The 18,543-nt window shown below is 40.8% G+C and overlaps 2 protein-coding genes across 4 annotated transcripts; both read left to right on the top strand.

Moving 5' to 3' along the window:
* The first annotated feature begins 974 nt into the window (after positions 1 to 974).
* On the top strand, positions 975 to 5,283 carry LOC143474519 (uncharacterized). The gene is made up of 5 exons (XM_076972003.1): positions 975 to 1,073; positions 1,566 to 1,886; positions 2,108 to 2,377; positions 4,378 to 4,476; positions 4,568 to 5,283. Exons 1-5 carry the CDS (start codon positions 1,010 to 1,012, stop codon positions 4,615 to 4,617), a joined length of 804 nt encoding a protein of 267 aa, XP_076828118.1. The 5' UTR covers positions 975 to 1,009; the 3' UTR covers positions 4,618 to 5,283.
* A 3,423-nt stretch (positions 5,284 to 8,706) lies between these two features.
* LOC143475280 (SLAM family member 8-like) lies at positions 8,707 to 18,279 on the top strand. 3 transcript variants are annotated; one of them, XM_076973068.1, is made up of 9 exons: positions 8,784 to 8,863; positions 10,225 to 10,276; positions 11,102 to 11,234; positions 11,833 to 12,153; positions 12,443 to 12,709; positions 13,343 to 13,441; positions 13,683 to 13,744; positions 15,626 to 15,706; positions 17,458 to 18,279. In XM_076973068.1, the coding sequence occupies exons 3-9, from the start codon at positions 11,171 to 11,173 to the stop codon at positions 17,542 to 17,544; spliced, it is 981 nt and encodes a 326-aa protein (XP_076829183.1). In that variant the 5' UTR covers positions 8,784 to 8,863; positions 10,225 to 10,276; positions 11,102 to 11,170; the 3' UTR covers positions 17,545 to 18,279. The 3 variants fall into 3 exon arrangements, with proteins under 3 accessions (XP_076829182.1, XP_076829183.1, XP_076829184.1); XM_076973067.1 differs by lacking the exon at positions 10,225 to 10,276 and having other exon boundaries at positions 8,707 to 8,863; XM_076973069.1 differs by lacking the exons at positions 8,784 to 8,863; positions 10,225 to 10,276 and adding an exon at positions 10,813 to 10,941.
* Positions 18,280 to 18,543: the final 264 nt, after the last annotated feature.

Genomic DNA, 18,543 nt, shown 5'->3' with positions numbered 1-18,543 from the left:
CACCAAGAAAATCTTAGAGTGGGTTAGGAATCAAATTCAGGCACAGACGTCAACTTGATTAATGCTGAGACTACATGCTGATTACTAGAGAGATACAGATGGGAAGAACCTAAACTAAATGACCAAACTATGAAGCAAAGTTTTTGAACACTGTAGATGAAGATCAACTTTAGCAAAACAAGCTGATGGAGGAACTTCATTTCTCTCTGGTGTCTTATCTGGTATCTGTTTCTAATCTCAGTTTATGGTTTCTCCACATTTTTTTTCTCTGTTCATGAAGCCCTCAGATGAAATCGCTTTATTAGGGCATCAAATTTACTGTCCATATACTTCCACTGCACGGACACTGTAAACCACTGGATTAAGGAGAGTAACCCGAATATGACACTGAAACCTTATCAAAGTGTTTCCTTATGTAATGGGCCTTCAATTCTAATAGTTTGAAGTTTTCATTTTGTAATCATTTACATTCATTTAATTGATGTCTGTCAAAAAGGTTGCCAACAGACATGCCACGTGCCTTCTGCAAGACTCATAGTGCAATTCATGTATTACACTGGCTGATCACGCTGAGACTCAACATTACAAAATCAGCCTTCCATTTCTTCCGTTTCAGGTTTCGTACCTATATGCCTACAATAGTTACATAGTGATACTGTTTTAAGAACATAGAAATAAGTTCTTAGCTTGCATAAATAATTTAATATTACATTTGTTAATTTTAAATAAATAGATACATGTGCAATTATTCTATTAGCACAACAGAGTTGTGTAATAACTGTCTAACAGCAATTTTCATCAAGAAAAAAAAAAATGTAATATTGGTTTAGGACCAGTCTATTCGTACAAAAAAAATGGTGTCACTAGGAAACTGACATTTGTGCCTTTTCAAAAACGTACAGGAAGTATACATGTACATATACATCAGATCCACAGGAAGTGGAAAATTTAGTTTTTTCTCTTTACCACTATCAAGTCAGTCATCTCGGACAAGTCCTCTATAGCCGCAATGAGAGTCTGTCATGTATATTGCGTTTCATACTGGAGTTCACTGCTGCTAGGGGTTCTTCAGGGTATGTACCTATATGTGTACTATATCTCAGGTAATACACATAATGAGTTCTTCTTGTAATGATTTGTGTAACAAGTGGACTTCATTTCTAAGCCAAAAGTGTAGTCATATAAAGTCTTTAAAAACAAATGTCTGAGAAGATTGTGCATGTTCCAAGTGATTCCTAAACTGAAGTCTAAACCTAACCTGAACCTAATTGTAAGCCTGCTTGTTTTTTCAAATGAAATTATAGTCTTCAGTATACTGGCCTTTCAAGCAGTTTCGTGAATCAGCTTGTCAGAATCCATGTATGTATAATCTGAGAAATGTGTCTTGTGTGCTGTGGCTGATGTGAACACAGTGAGAGTACACAGAGATATAAAAATTGATATTTTTATAATCACCATTATTAGTGATAGAAATTTTCTGTCTGTTATACTGGTGTCACTCCACTGATGAAGCCATGGAGTGAGACTGTTTATCATGTTCGGTTTTATAAGTGTCTCTCTTGTAGGTGTGTGTGCTGTGGCTGATGTGAACACAGTGACAGAACACAGAACTACTGGAGGTTCCCTCCTTCTACCACTTGGATGGCCAAAAGAAAATGTAACATATGCAGAGTGGAGCTTTAATGGGAATACACTTGCTATGTATGTAGACAAGCAAATCCATAAAACTAATAATCTCCAGTTCGAGGGAAGATTAAAGGTGGACAAGATTACTGTTAGTGTAGAAGTGGAACATCTTCGAGTTCAAGACTCTGGGACCTTCTCTATTCTTGCAGATGGGACTATAGGTCAGTTTCCAACAAAGACGATCAATTTAATAGTGGCTGGTGAGTACACCTGTATACACCTTCACCCGTTTGTAGAGTCATTCTGGGTTATACTGTACAGATAATTTCCACTTATTTCTGGACACCGTTTATGGACATGATGCCATTATGTACAAACTACTGCAATATAAATGGCCTTGTGCCCTCAACCCTCATGTCTATCCTTTTTACTCATTTATGAAGGTATATCATAATTGTATATCAGCTAATATCACTTATAGCAACCCGAATTGAAACAGTCACTATTCAGAGCAACCAGACCTGGCTGGATCATATAAAGGCCTGTGAAGTTCATGTTTGGTGCCAAGCATCTGAAGACCAAAGTGCATCTTACACATGGAGCGGGTATCAGAATGGGAGTGGAGCTTTGCTGTACTTCACTCTTCCACCTGCAGAGGGAGACATTACCTTAATCTGCACTGCAGTCAACAGTGTCAGCAACCAGACTGCTACAAAACCACTGGCATGTAGACCAGAGCAGCCAGAGACAGGTAAGCTGTGCATGTTTTGCTTACTCAAATAACATATCAGTCGAGTGTTGGACTTGGTTGATGGACTGTATGGGGTTGAGATCAGACCAGATCAATTCAGAGTGACATTGTTAAACTAGTATTAAACTATGTGGTGAGGCGGGTAGAAAAGCGAAAGCAAATTGCATGATTACGCCACCTAAGGGAACTGCACTCCAGGAAATTTAACTGTCCAATGAGGCCCCAAAACAGAAAACAAGAACTAAAGGAAGGCACAGGTTCAACACCACTTGGACCTGAGATGTAGTTCCAATGATTCATTTATTAACAATATAAACACCAATATTCACCTACGCAATTAACTAATAACTCCAAGGAGGAACAGGACTGTGGCTTAACAGGAAGAAAACAGGGGGATCAGAAATCTCCTACATTTCCACCATGACCACACCACAAGTCTCACACCCAGAATACTCTAGGCTACCAAACCAGTGCACGAGATTCCACCACCAGGATCATCTGCCTCTGTCCAACCTGCAGCTCCTGACCTGCTCACAAACAAAACAGTTACACACAAAAACAGTTACACACAATAACTGGAGGAGAGATGGGATGGAGAGAAAGGACAATAAGGAGACATGTCCCATGTACACTTGATAAAATGAAAACTCTCTTCACATCACTGACACTAAACATAATCCAAAAACAGCTTGGCACAAAAAATTAAGGAAAGCAAAAAATTACCTAAACCACCAAAAAAAAAAAAACACACCAAAACCCACTTAACCAAATCCAATGTGCAAATAAAGAAACAAATCAACCACCAAACCAAGAAACGTAAAACAATCTAACAGACAGAACGAACAACCAATAACAGAAAAGACAAAGCAGACAATCACAAACAACTAATCGCAACGCAGACAAAACAGCAGCACTGCCTCCTGGAACAGACCTGTACCAAAGATTGGTTGTTACCGTAGCACTTAGAATGCCTTTCAGTCATGCAAAGAACACCTATATTTTTAGGTCTGGAGCAGTAACATTTGCTATACAGAAGTTCACCTCTGACCATGTGACTTCGCAGTGTTACTTTGCTTCTTGTCATTACTGACAACTTTACATCTTAGGGCCTATACATCTTACCAACTTATTTACTTTTTAATAAGATATTGGACAAAAAAAGTTATAATCACAGTACCGAAATTATACTCCACTAATAATCTCAGGATTGTAATGTCTGGTTAACATCTAATTTATTTTGGTGACTGATGTGTAGGTTAAACCATATAAAACATATGTCTGTAAGTTCAACAGGGGGGTTTTAATGAGGGGAGTATGAAGGAGCATGAGCTATTCCTTTAGCTTCTGTCAGATGTGTAATGAGCTTCACGTACAAGGTGATGTTTTGTAAACTGGAGGACTAGCTACGACACAAAGTTGAGCCAAAATTATTCGGAACTATAATGCTAACACGCTATACACATGTTAATCGTTCTCTTCTGTGCCTACCAGCACAAATACTGTGCTCCAAGTGCCACATATTCACTAAACTCATTTACCTGTATATGCTGTGGTGGAATTGATGGCACAGAAGTCGAGGTCTTATAACTATATTAAACAGTATTTATTTGATAGCAAGAGAGTTACAAAATATAAAAGTATAAATGTATGATGTGAAGCTTACACTTCATGCAGTAACTGAATTTTCTCTCTCAGTCCAGATTCTTATAGTCAAAGTGTGTGTGTAGAAAAACTAAGGATGCTGCTTCCCAGGAACAGATATCAGTTTCCCTGGGATCTAATACATTATGTCCTCTTACCCAGCGACACCACCTACAATGTATTCAAGAAATAGTCACTGAAATTATGAAAGAAAAATCTTTGTAGAGCAGGCATTTCAAATGTAATTTTATATTATATTGTATTTCTTTTTTTACAAAAAATATCCTTAATCCAAAAGCTCTAATATTTGTGAACCACATTAATTTCCTCTCTCATGTCTGTTATACCACGTTTGTCAGATCTATTCTCAGTCCTCAGACCTCTCAGTACTCTCCTGGCAGCTGCTCCATATCTGCTAGTGTCCATCATTCTAGGGGTTAAATGCTACAGAGCTCGAGGTAAGAATTCACTACTCAAAGAATCAATCACTGTAAATAAAATAACAGTAAAGGTGCAGTGACTCATTGGTTTATGTGTTGTGTGTTTCAGCTGGCACTGAATATGAGAGTCAGTATGCTGTAACGGAGACAAATATGTGAATGATCACAATAAAATAATGTGAACCATTAAAAATATTTAACTGTGGTAGAGTGAGCCAGTAGTGGTGCGAAGGCCCCTCAGAATAATGTTTCACAAAGACCAGGACTCCGTTTCTTCCATTTCTCACGCTTTATTTTTTTTACACAAACATCCACAATGACTAGTGTCAACAGCCGTCATCATACATTCAATACATTCCCACACTAAATTGTCCCTGATAATATGTAAAAAGGGGTTGTCTTTACATGTCTCTGCACCTTCACTATAACCTCCTTGGTGACCTGCGGTCCTTTGTTACCTGAGGTTGGTGATGGGTCGGAGTCTCCGATCCCATCACATTAATTCAATTAGTTATTTTATAAATACTGTAGTGTCGGCTACTTTCCCATGAGCCCCTGTGGCTCCGGTATTGCTTTGTGTTTGTGTATGGTTATGTTATGTGGTTATTGATATGTGTGTAATTATGCCTGCTTGTCAGTTAAGTCCCCCCCCCCCCCCCTTATCGGTTTAAGTATGTGTAAAGATGTGTTTACTCCCTGCCATGTTTGTGTAGTGTTACTGTGCTAATGACCTGCCCTCATGTGTCGTGTATTAAGTTAAGTCTGTTCTATGTAATTACGGTTTCATATGTGATTACGTTGCTGAGGAAACTCATTAAAAGCTTTGTTGCGTTGAAATGGATCTGTTTGCTGCCTCTCCTTCCTACACCACACCACAATGCCTTAGATATCTTAACATTTCATATTAAGCACATTTATGTAAAAATTCTGGTGTCAATTGTTATTTTTTGTTATCTTTAAGTACCGGTAATTCTGTATTATATAGAACTGTAAATTATACAAGACACAAGAGGAATGAGGACAGGTAAGAAAGTCAACAGAGGATCACTGTCCATGAAACCAGCAGTAACCAGTAGGCTGTAGCTCCATGAGTAGCTCTTGTCTCATGTTGGTGGTGCTCACAGGCATTGCGAGCCAGAACTCTCAGATCAGTGCAGTGAATAAACGTTTCAAAGTAAAAATTAGATTTCTCTAATATTTCTCTATGAAGCGTAAATTCTTAAGTGGATGGAAGTGTACACACGTGGAGACTCACTGAGACTTACAGGTTAATGTCACCTGCAGAAGCCATGCAACCATATGTACTCCATTCACACCTCTCACCTGTACCACAGCCACCATAAGACACTGTCAAAATATCTGCATTACATTTTGTGTACTTCATAATTTTATTTTAAATGACCATCTACTGCTGTTTGTCCACCACTGTGTCTGCATACTTATCCATTACCATTACAGTCCATAACTTGGCCATTCTCACCCACTTTCGGGAGTGTGTCTCTCTTTGACCTATGAACGTCCAGCACAAGCACAGGTGTCTCTGTATACTATGCCAGCCACTTGGTTATGGAGTTCCATGTATTCTCTTTCCACTAGCATCTTACACTTCACTATGTGCTGGATCATCTCAGAGGCATCGAGTCATGCACATTATTGAGGAAATGGATCACAGCATCTAGCCTTCCTGTTGCTGTGGAAAGCATACGCTAACTAGATTTACATTTCCTGAAGGAAATACAGTGATTGAACAGAGATGAAAGAAAACCCATAATATTATATACAATACTGTGCAAAGGTCTTAAGCATTTTTCAGCCTTATTTTGTCATTTTAATACATGTAATAGAAATGCTAATAACAACACCTTTCATTAAGTTATGTGCAGTGTTGGGAACGTTACTTTAAAAAAGTAATTAGTTATAGTTACTCACTACTTGTTCAAAAAAGTAACTGAGTTAGTAACTGAATTACTCTATAATAAAAGTAACTCGTTACCAGGGAAAGTAACTATTTGCGTTACAGTTTAAAAAAAGGTTATATGCCAATTAATTACGTTTTTTTTAAAGCAGTTTTCACAGTCAGTTGAAATGAGTAGATCAGAAAGTTGTTTAACTTTTGATATTTATTGCATATCCACAGACCAGTGCAGGATAAAATCCTTTAAAATCCCAAATCTTTGTAAAAAAAAAAAAAAAAAAAAAAGCAAAAGTAAACAGTTACACTATATAAAGTGCATTTACATCTATCAAATTAAATTAAATTCTCTCCACCTGAGACAACTGGTTTGTTCACAACAGAAGTAAACTTAACAATTAAACCTATATTCTTAATTAAATAAATCAAATACCCAGTCTGGTAGACATTCAGGAACTTCAAGTATTTTCTTAAATAATGTTTATATCGCCTTGAAAATGCTAAATTTTCTTCGGCTTGCACCTGACGCTCTTCCGGCCTCTTCTTCGTTTGTGTCGTGTCACTCGCGTGCTTCGGCGCGCGTGTAAAAACACTGGCTCTGATTGGCTATCATCACGCTGCCTTAGCCAATCGCTTACTGACTTGTTAAGTTAAACGGGTGTTACACGGAGAACTGACCAATCAGGATCTGTTACTCCTCACTAGCCTGGGCAGCGGTCCGCTCGCATTAGTATATCAATACATAGTAACGCACCGCTTTTAATGACCAGTAACGTCAACGGCGTTGTAACGACAGGAAAAGTAATTAATTATATTATTCCGTTACTGACAAAATGACGCCGTTACGTTATTCGCAACATTGGTTATGTGTACTTCAGTTAGCTAACTGGTTGGCTCATTAGCTCATTATTTAAAAATCATATTCAAAAATCAATCTCAGGCCCGTAGCCAGGGGGGATCGAAGGGTTCGTTCGATCCCCCGCACCCTCCCTCCGTACACACATGCCCCTCAAGATAGGTAGACTATTCAATGAATGAATTGTTAATCTCCGGTGAATATACAGACGAACAAATAATGACTGCAACAACAGACTCACAACAAACTTATAACAGTGTTGCCAACTCTCACGCAGTGAGCGTAAGACACACGTATTTGACCGTTTTCACTGCACGACTTTTCAGTCGTCAGGTTTTTGTGCCGTTCGCACTACACGACTGGTTGTGCTGTAATCGCGAGTCTTTCAGTTGTTGTGGCTTTCACACTACATGACTGATCGGCGACGCGGGCTCACGAAGACTCTCAGTCGCTGACTGCTAGATATTAAACATGCTAGATATCTGCCGGTCGTCCGCGATGAGTTGGCGACCAGTCGGCGACGGCGGCGAGCGTCTTTCAGCAGTTCACACTACACGAAATGAGCGAGCGACGAGTGATCGCCGATTTGCCCCCGACCACAGTTTCTGTCGGCGATCTACAAAAAACAGTCGGCGACTGAAAAACCAGCCTAAAATCGTGTAGTGTGAACCGGGCATTAGGCGCAGCATAGAGGAAAGATATAAGACATAAACCCCCCGCCCCCCCGTCAACGTTTGACACACACACACACGACACGGATTATCTCGATAACCTAAAAAACAAAGACACAGAGAAGCCTGTGCAGTCTGCGTTATATAACTCGATAAAAATAAACAAAAAAAATATAAACAAGCAAACGTTTAGCTGATGGTCTAAGATGAAAGCCAGTGTGCAGACTGTCACTGAAAGCTAAGCAAGCCTGAGCCTCACACGCCATCAGACAGCACATCTAAAATTATTGCAGTATTCAAGCTTCTTAGGTTTGCATGCATGTTGCTGATGCCTATTTATCTGTTGATCTTATTTCTTCAGATATTTTTAGATGTAAGATATGAAACTACAGTAAGACCCACTAAGTGAGGAAGCTTCAGTAGAGACCGTAAACAGCACAGTGATAAAGAGCACAGAGAACCTTTATATGAACGTGGTGTTACACGCTGGAGCACGGCTTCTTCTAGAGGGCTCAAACCTACATATGAAGCATGATGGTCAAATGTCTTAATGAGTTCCAGATAAGCCAAACTCTTGATCAAAGCATTTCAGACTAGAGACTGTGAATAAAATCATTTATTAGTAATGTTCATGTTAGAAATTAACATTGTGACAACAGGAGTCATTGGTACAATGTAACTGTCATAAGTTCAAGTGAAGTTCAGGTTTTATTGTACTACTCCATACATTTGTGTTTCTTGTTGGGTTGGAAGTCATTTCTCCGGGACTATGGCGCAACACCCAGAAACAGCAGCGCGGAGAATGACATGAATGTGAGTGTGTGTGTTACACAAGAGTGACAAGTGATGAACAGCAGGAAATAAAGTACCCAGAACATTTAAAGGACGGGAACGGTCACATAGGCCCGAAAAACACCAGACACCCTGGACATCAGGACACCATAATAAGGCAAATTCTGGATGGGGGTGAGTGTCTGTAGTAGGATAGGGGATGAGTGTCTGTAGTAGGATGGGGTGAGTGTCTGTAGTAGGATTGGGTCAGTGTCTGTAGTAGGATGTGGGGTGAGTGTCTAGTAGGATTGGGTCAGTGTCTGTAGTAGGATGGGGTGAGTGTCTAGTAGGATTGGGTCAGTGTCTGTAGTAGGATGTGGGGTGAGTGTCTAGTAGGATTGGGTCAGTGTCTGTAGTAGGATGGGGGGTGAGTGTATGTAGTAGGATGAGAGGTGTACATATTTGTAGCAGCAAAAATAATAATAAAAAGCCACTGTCTCTAATGGTAAAACAGTTCACAAGATAGTGCAGGTGTAAAGGAGTGCCCCTCTGTTCACGCTGTATTCAGAGTCTGGCAGTAGTGGGTGGATGCACTGGAAAGACAGGAGGGTGGAGTGTACGGTGGGAGAATACTCCACCTTGAATCCACTCACATCAATTTCCATCACCAAGAGAAGGTTAGAGTCAGTGTTAGGTTTGGGAATCAGTCAAGTCTTCACTATGAAGCAGTATCACTTCACAATGAAGTTTTTAAACATTAAAGATTAAGATAAACTTTAGCAACACAAGTTGATTGAGGGTTTGGTGTAGAACTTTTTTATTTCTCTCTGGTGTCTTATCTGGTATCTGTTTCTAATCTCAGTTTATGGTTTCTCCACATTCTGTTTCTCTGATCATGAAGCCCTCAGCAGATGAAACCACTTTGTTACAGCATAAAATTTGCTGTTAATATAGTTCCACTGCACTGACACTGTAAACCACTAGATTAAGGAGAGCAACTCAAAGATGACAGAGTAACCTTATTAAAGTGTTTCCTTATGTAATAGGCCTTCAATTCTAACAGTTCTTAATTAAGTCTTTATTAAGTTTTCATTTTGTAATCCTTTACATTCATTTAATTGATGTCTGTCAAAAAGGTTGCTGACAGACATTCCACGTGCCTTCTGCAAGACTCATAGTGCCGTTCATGTATTACACTGGCTGATCACGCTGAGACTCAACATTACAACATCAGCCTTCCATTTGTAATAAAACATCAACATTATCAGAGTCCTGTATGTGTTACATGCAGTATAATCTGCCCTTAACAAGTCTGCCATAAATGGTCAGCTCTTGCTCCAGACCACCAATAAACTTTAGGTCTCACTTCCCTTTTACGTCATTACAGTAATGTAGTCAGAGTAACACTAAGGAACATTAAGGGTTCCTCTAATTCTCTACCTATAAAAATGTTATTTTAACATTCACATATGTAATATTAGTACTTGTACTTGTCCATATACAGAAATGTTCTGAAGCAGTTAATGCATATTGATTTTGAATTTGTATCTTTGCAGCGTCATTTACAAGAGGTTTTTCAGTTTGCATCACATGAGTATACAAATGTAGGTAGGTACATATGTGTTCTCATGAAGCTCTGTGTGGGAAGCCTTGTGGTTGACCAGAGTAGCATTGACTGCTGCCTGCTTGAAGGAGTCCACAGGAAGTTACAGCAGGAGACGACACTGCAAAGAACCCCATGGTCACTGCGTGCGGAGCGCTGTGTGGGGGTCATTATCTAAAGCTTTACCGTGCAGTCAGTAGGACCAGGAGCAAAAGCAGGAGTGCTGAGGGCAACTCTGACCCACTCAAGGCTGCTCGTGAAGGGCAGGGCGGAGGCACCACTTCCTCTTTCACTCTGCGTTCGCCTGCTGGGGATCCAGAGCAGGAGGGAGTTACTGGAACACCAGCCGGATGAGCTGCCTGAAACTGAACTTGTCAGCAGAGGTTAATCGAGGCTGAACAGAGGAAGTGTCGTCCTTTCCTTACTAGAGTATTTATTCAGATAAATAAATAAAACCTTTCTTAGTGTGGTAATCACTGGAGAGGCTGTGTGCAGAGTCAACCTGCTCAGCTGGGTTAGTTTTTTTAGTGCGGTTTTAATTTACCCAGCATATGAAAACCGGTCAGCGTGGGTGGTGCAGATACAATTAGACACAGAGAAAGCCCCTAAACCACATACACATTCAGACAATACGTACAAGAAGCAGAAGAACCATGTGAAGCGTTTACATGTGTGTGGCTGACAACTGCTTGAATTTTTTTTTTTGACGTTCTACAGCAAATACCTAACAATTAAGAGACAGATGTACCGTTAGTGAGGACGTGTGTGTGTGTGTGTGTGTGTGTGTGTGTGTGTGTGTGTGTGTGTGTTCCCTTGGCCCTTTTCCGTAGTGTTGAGTCAACCGTCTCTGACAAGTTGCAGCAGGAGGAAACCGTCGTCTGCAGCGGTCATAAACAGCGATGAAAGCTTTTAATCAATATTGTGCTTCATATTCTGGAATATTGCTGTTTGGGATTATTCAGGGTATGTACACATATACATACAGTTCAGACACCTAGTGATTTTCTGTTTTATCGATTCACATAAGTCAACTTCCTTATTCTTAACCTGGAAAATGAGTAGTTACACATTCTGTTTAAAGCTCTCTAGTCAGAAATTTGTATTTAACAAACATTTTAAGTACTCAAGTAATGAATTTGTAATACACCGTTTGTTAAAGGTACCAACATTACACCAATATGTAACAAACTGTATATTAGAAATAAATAAATGTAGATTTTTTACATTAAAACTACAATTAATATTGTTTTGAACTGAAATGCTAATGTAAATGATTCAGTATATATTATTTAGTGTGATCCAGAATGTGCATTCATGTGTAGTGTAAACAGAATGGGACTGTTTAAAGACCCTCACGACTACACAAGTACAGCAGTACTAATGCACCGCATGGTTGACGTATTGATGCTGTATCTGTTTTATAAACTTCCATCTGTACAAATGTAGTGTCTTAGGTTCAGCAAACCTCAGGAAATGTGTGTTATACTGGTGTCACTCCACTGATGAAGCCATGGAGTGAGACTGTTTATCATGTTTAGTTTTATAAATGTGTCTCTTGCAGGTTTGTGTGCTGTGGCTGATGTGAACACAGTGACAGAACACAGAACTACTGGAGGTTCCCTCCTTCTACCACTTGGATGGCCAAAAGAAAATGTATCATATGCAGAGTGGAGATTTAATGGGAATATACTTGCTGTGTATATAGACAAGCAAATTCATAAAACTAATACTCTCCAGTTCGAGGGAAGATTAAAGGTGGACAATATTACTGTTAGTGTAGAAGTGGAAGGTCTTCAAGTTCAAGACTCTGGGACCTTCTCTATTGTTGCAGATAGGACTATAAATCAGTTTCCAACAAAGACGATCAATTTAACAGTGGATGGTGAGTACACCTGTATACACCTTTACCTGTCATCTCAAGACCTTCAGGCTGCTTATAGCTACAGTTTGTATAGACATTATACAGTACAGATTATTTCCATTTATTTCTGGACACAGTGACTTTATTTATATTGTGACATACGAACAATGCAATATAAACAAAGGTCTTGTGCACTCAACATTCATGTATTTCCCTTGTACTTTAGATATTTAGTAATCTCATTTATGAAGGTACATCATCAATGCTCTTATATAGAGAAAATGCTCTTATATAATCTCTTCATATGCAGCCCGAATTGAAACAGTCACTATTCAGAGCGACCAGACCTGGCTGGATGATATAAAGGCCTGTGAAGTTCATGTTTGGTGTCAAGCATCTGACGACCAAAGTGCATCTTACACATGGAGCGGGTATCAGAATGGGAGTGGAGCTTTGCTGCACTTCACTCTTCCACCTGCAGAGGGAGACATTACCTTAATCTGCACTGCAGTCAACAGTGTCAGCAACCAGACTGCTACAAAACCACTGGCATGTAGACCAGAGCAGCCAGAGACAGGTAAGCTGTGCATGTGGTTGGTTTGCTTACTCAAATAACAAATAACATATGTCTGAATAAATCTACAACTACTACTACTACTACTGATGCTCAAGTGTGTAGGAACCGAATGACATTTTCTGCATTTTTTAGTAATTACCTTCACAGATAGCAATTGCAATTTAAAATGATCTTTTTTTAAAGCCATGTTAGTAAAACTGATTGTTTAAACAATTTATAATAATTAAAATAAAAATAACTGCAACAATAATGAGCGCTTACTATTGATGTAAAGTATTCCTATAGGTCACGGAGCACTGAATGTCTTAACTCAGGACATCTGAGATTTTCATTTTAGCAGAAAAGTGGAAGGCTTAAATGTCACACATGCCCCCAGTGTTAAAGTGTTAGTGTTCCTAGTGTTAAAGTGTTAGTGTTCCCAGTGTTGAAGTATTCCCAGTGTTAGTGTTCCCAGTGTTGAAGTATTCCCAGTGTTGAAGTATTCCCATCCCAGTTCCCAAATCCTACCAGTGACCTTGTAAACCTACTCATTCTAGTATTACTGTTATAGTTACTACAACTACCATAACTAATCATTATCAGAAGCGATCATATTGAGAGTAAACAGGACTGTGGATTGGGGTAATCTTGCAGGCCCCAAACCATTCCCATGGATTATGTGGGCTGCAGTAGGAGCAGGTGTTCTCCTCATCATCACGGTTGTCGTGGCAAGCTGGTGGAAGTGTCATAAAGGTGAGGGTGTCTGGCGGGTCTCACACACACACACACACACACACACACACACACACACACACACACACACACACACACACAGATCTCCATATTTAGTATTGAGGATTTAGGTTCTGTTCCATAACTTAGAGCATTTTATAATCATTTTCCCAGTGATTTACATATTTAGTTCATGAAACATTTATTGTACGTCCCCTAACATCTTAACTGGTAAAATGCCTTATTTATTTATGTAAATTAGATGCAGGACCCCAAGACAGTGGGAATACAGTGTATGCAGATGTTAGCGGTCCACCAAAAGATGTAAGTATGCCAATGGTTTACTAAATGTTCAATAAGACATTACTATACTATATAGCAGGGGTACTCAAATAGAAATCATGACGGGCCACATTTTATCAATCACTGGAGGGACCGGTTACGGGGGGGGGGGGGGGGGGGGCGTGGCGAAGTAAACTGTCGACGGGTGGGTACCGAACGCATTTGGTCGTCTGCTACGTGTTTGTTGTTGTCTTGAGATCGCTGTGCGCGATTTCAAAATAAGAGCGGATAGCGCGATTGAAAAAAAAGATTCCTAAAAAAAAAAAACAACACTTTTCAAAACAAGAGACAGACACAGAGACAGGGAGGGTGAAGGGGCAGGGACATAAAGAGGAAGACTGGAAGAGAGGCACAAAGACTAGGGAGGGTGCCGGTCGCCATGCCGGGGGAACCCTGGGGGGTGCTGACCTGCAGGGGCAGGAGCAGGCCGAGCCTCCCTGGGGTCAGCTGAGGTCCTGGAGGGTGCTGACCCGCAGGGGCAGGAGCAGGCCGAGCCTCCCTGGGGTCAGCTCAGGTGTAACGTTTCAGTGGGACAGGCGTGACGCAAACGCAAGTTTTAGGACATTTATTAGAGAAAACAGAAACAGACTAGACAGCACAGGGAATAACTATATTACTTAGGGGCAAAAGACAAAGGCTACAACAGGGTACAACTACTAAGGGGGAAACAGAATAACGGGGACAAAATATACGAACGAAGAAACTACGAGATATTAAGAGGTACGAGAACTAAAACAGGGAACATAGGAGGGTGAACAAGCAACACGGTAAGTATACTAAGGGAGCTATACTACACATAAGGAAAAGTCTTAAACATACGGATCAGCTAAACAACTGGGAGACGCTAACGAAAGGAACATAACAACAAACAACTATAAACACATAAGTAGCAATGGAATAGGGCAACAGGGTACAGGAGCACAAGGCACAACAGTATAAACAAACAGACAAAGGAAATCCAATGCAAATTACAGGGAACTAGACTACAAAGAGAGGACACAAGAACGAACGGGAGGAAGCAGAACAGAGAAGCAACCAGGGACTCACGTACAGGGAATGACCGACAAGGGAATGAAACACTCGGGGTTCTTTATACACAGAGACGAGACGGTGAAACAAGACTCAGGTGTGTGAGACTAACGACGAGGGTGTGACGGACAGACGGAGGGACGAATGGGAGCGGGAGCTAGGCGGGACCAGGGAGGAGGGAGGGGCTGGACGTGACATCAGGTCCAGGGGGGGCTGACCCGCAGGGGCAGGAGCAGGCCGAGCCTCCCTGGGGTCAGCTCAGGTCCTGGGGGGTGCTGACTCGCAGGGGCAGGAGCAGGCCGAGCCTCCCTGGGGTCAGCTGAGGTCCTGGAGGGTGCTGACCCGCAGGGGCAGGAGCAGACCGAGCCTCCCTGGGGTCAGCTCAGGTCCTGGGGGGTGCTGACCTGCAGGGGCAGGAGCAGGCCGAGCCTCCCTGGGGTCAGCTGAGGTCCTGGAGGGTGCTGACCCGCAGGGGCAGGAGCAGGCCGAGCCTCCCTGGGGTCAGCTGAGGTCCTGGAGGGTGCTGACCCGCAGGGGCAGGAGCAGGCCGAGCCTCCCTGGGGTCAGCTGAGGTCCTGGGGGGTGCTGACCCGCAGGGGCAGGAGCAGGCCGAGCCTCCCTGGGGTCAGCTCAGGTCCTGGGAGGTGCGCGTTGTCAGTTGGGAGGTGTGCACATTTAGATCAAGGTTATTCTCATTATTCGTATACACAGATGTGCAGTCTAATGAAAACAAACAAAACCGTGCTGCAAAAGATATGTATTCAGTATTAGTTCAGTCACTCTTTTTGTGTTTATGTTTAGCGTTGTTTTGAATAGTGTATATGTGTTTTGCAGAAGCGGACACAGAGCATCGTTAATGGAGCGTCCATTTATGAAACGGTGGATGAGCTCAGAGTAACGTCAGACACAGACAAGGTTGGTCATCTTCGTTGCTTAAAATATACAGAGCCGATAATAATAACTCTTCTAATGCTTACAGAGGTGGGGACGCAGACCAAAATTAGACGAATGTGCAAAGTCTGAAATTCTGCCTGGCATTCCCCTCAGGTTTACAGTTGGGTTGTCAGCTTCTGGAGTCATGGGCCATGTTTGTGTCGATTCAGAGATATATTCTGAATAATCTTGCTGAAAGCCCAGAACGTGACCCCGCTATAGTCTCTTGGCATTTGAATGTTTCCATAAAGCCATTATGCCACACTGGGGATTGCTTTTATTGCCTTGACCACCCCTCTTTTCATGTGACGGTTTTTGTTACCATAAATCTTTTTGTCACCCTCATTTTAAAGAGTCTATTTTAGCTGATCTGTTTCTAGAGTCTCAGTATTTCTGGAGGGTTCTATTTCTATACCATCAATGTGTCGTGACAGGTAGACCAGGGGGATAAGAAGAAGGTCTGGAGTTATTTGGGCACGGCAATGGTACAAAAATACAAGGACCAAGGGAAGGCGGAGGTTTTGTTAGTCGGGAGGCCAGAGTAGAGAAGCTCTAACTAACCAGATCAAGCAGCAGAAGCAGATCAAGAGCTGAATGTGATCACAGGGCAAACAATACTTCACAATGAGAGAGTGGAACACAGGGTACATAGACATAAACAATCAGCAGACCACCGGTGGGGAGATTTGGGATTCTGGCCAGGGCTCATGAGGGGGTCATGGTCAGGTGATGAGCAGTGACAGACTGCATGTCTCAGGAACAAACTGCAGATGTTGACACACTGTTCATATTCCAGATTCCAAAAACAAGTGTACTAAATAATTTAGCAATAATTTTTTTATGTATTGTGTTGTTTTCTTTGTAAAAATGAACGTGACCTTTTATAACCTTTAGTAGCATAAAGGTTGTTGATTACAAGGGGGTTTTTTTTTAGCATGAGATTTTAGCACCTTAGAGATCATATACTTTCCCTTCAGACTGCAAATTGGATTATTATTGTCATACAACAGTTAGAAATGGTTTGGAGGAATTTCCCTCCAGAATGAACAGCAAATGAATAAAGATGAGTAAAGCAGCAGCCACGAGGGAGGATGATAATGAAAATATGAGGAAGGTCTTAAAGCTGCCCTTGTATTGCATGGATAACATTTCATAATTACTGCAGTGTAATAATAGATGATAAAACACGATACGCCATACGTTTTTTGTTGTTTTTAAATATTTAACATGAATATACATATTCTAAACCCCTGCTAAACTACTAAACTAAAGCTGGAGAAAGAACTCTCCAAATGTAGGACAAGATGCTGCAACCACATATAATTATTAATATATTGTACTATATTATACTGTACCTTTGTGACCATGAAAGCATTTTGTTACGTTACTGCCCCGGACCCCTCCCTTCGGGCCTGCGTATACGTTGTCCGCGTCCATATATGTACTTCCTGTGGGAGTAGTTGTTTGTGTACACGTCTCGGCAGACTAATGTGTTACACGCAAGGCTCGTTGTGTGTTATGTATATATTGTGTGTGATTGTCCTGTCCCGTTCTTGTCGTGTATGTTTTGTAAGATTAGTCTCCACATCCTGCCCCAGACCTCGCCTGTGACAGTTATTTCATTATTTCCAGAGGCCAGTGAAATATTAAATGTAGCTGCAGCGTTTCCTGTGAAACTGTGAAACAGCAATAACACATTTATCTTCTGTATCTTCCTCTTTCTCACCCCTCAGCCTCAGACACTTTATGACAAGGTGACTTTTGCACGTCCCACCAGAGACTACTCAACCGTATCTTCGCCTTACCAAAAGGTTCTGTAAAAACGTGTTTTGTGACATTTTTCCTTTCCTGTTTTAAAAATTGTATTAGTAGATTACATGTATTAACTGTATTATTAGATAACATACACTCTGTTATCATTTGTACTATAGACTTTAAAGCACTATATAAGCTATTTTGGTGCAAATCTAAATGTTAGTCTCAACATGCAGCGCAAAATGTCCGTCAACAGAATATTATTAACTGAGGATGATTGAAATCATCACTGTGGCATTAAATAAAGAGCAATGGATGTCTTTACAGAAATGAACAGAAAACCTCCCAGAATTAGTTCATTTATTTGTGCCAATTAACTACTTAACAAGATATTCAATTAGGCAACTAATGAATACTTACACTGAACTGTCTGCTTGACCCAAAACTAATGATATGGGTAATGAGGTTGTTCATTTAAAAAATGAATTATTTCATCATTTTCCAGTGAACAATTTTAAGGGATTTAAAGTCAGTTCTCTAGATTATTCTGCACTGTAACATATACTCTTTAAATGTCCAATGTCCAAACACACAGAAACAGACAGGACATGTCTCTGGATGAGATGTTACTTACTGTATAGGGAAACTTTCTGATGCAAGGAATGGCTTGTAACTACTAGCATGAATGAATTATTTGACTAATGTAACATTTCTTTATTGACATTAATCTAAAGGGGTACGGAATCTATGTTTTCTACAATGCTGTTACTGAAAATAAACTTTTGTACGTTTGGACAATATTTTCTGTACAATCCATATTTATACTTGCTTAAGATGCTTGAGTACTGTATGCTTGTCCCTGTGTTTGTGCCTTAACCTTTTGTTTCTCTTTGTGCACCTGCCCTTGACTGTGCCCGTGACTGTGTCTGATCCTGTTTTTGTGCTCATGACTGTCTGTCCTTGTCTTTATGCCTGTGACTCGGTGTATCCCTATCTTTGTGCCCATGACTGTACCTATTCCTGTCTTTGTGCCCATGAGTGTGTCTATCCCTGTCTTTGTCCTG

Source organism: Brachyhypopomus gauderio, chromosome 14, assembly GCF_052324685.1.
Source record: "Brachyhypopomus gauderio isolate BG-103 chromosome 14, BGAUD_0.2, whole genome shotgun sequence".
In the NCBI taxonomy this organism is placed as follows: Eukaryota; Metazoa; Chordata; class Actinopteri; order Gymnotiformes; family Hypopomidae; genus Brachyhypopomus; species Brachyhypopomus gauderio.
Note: the sequence above shows the minus strand (reverse complement) of the source record. Positions and strands in the feature narration are given on the sequence as shown.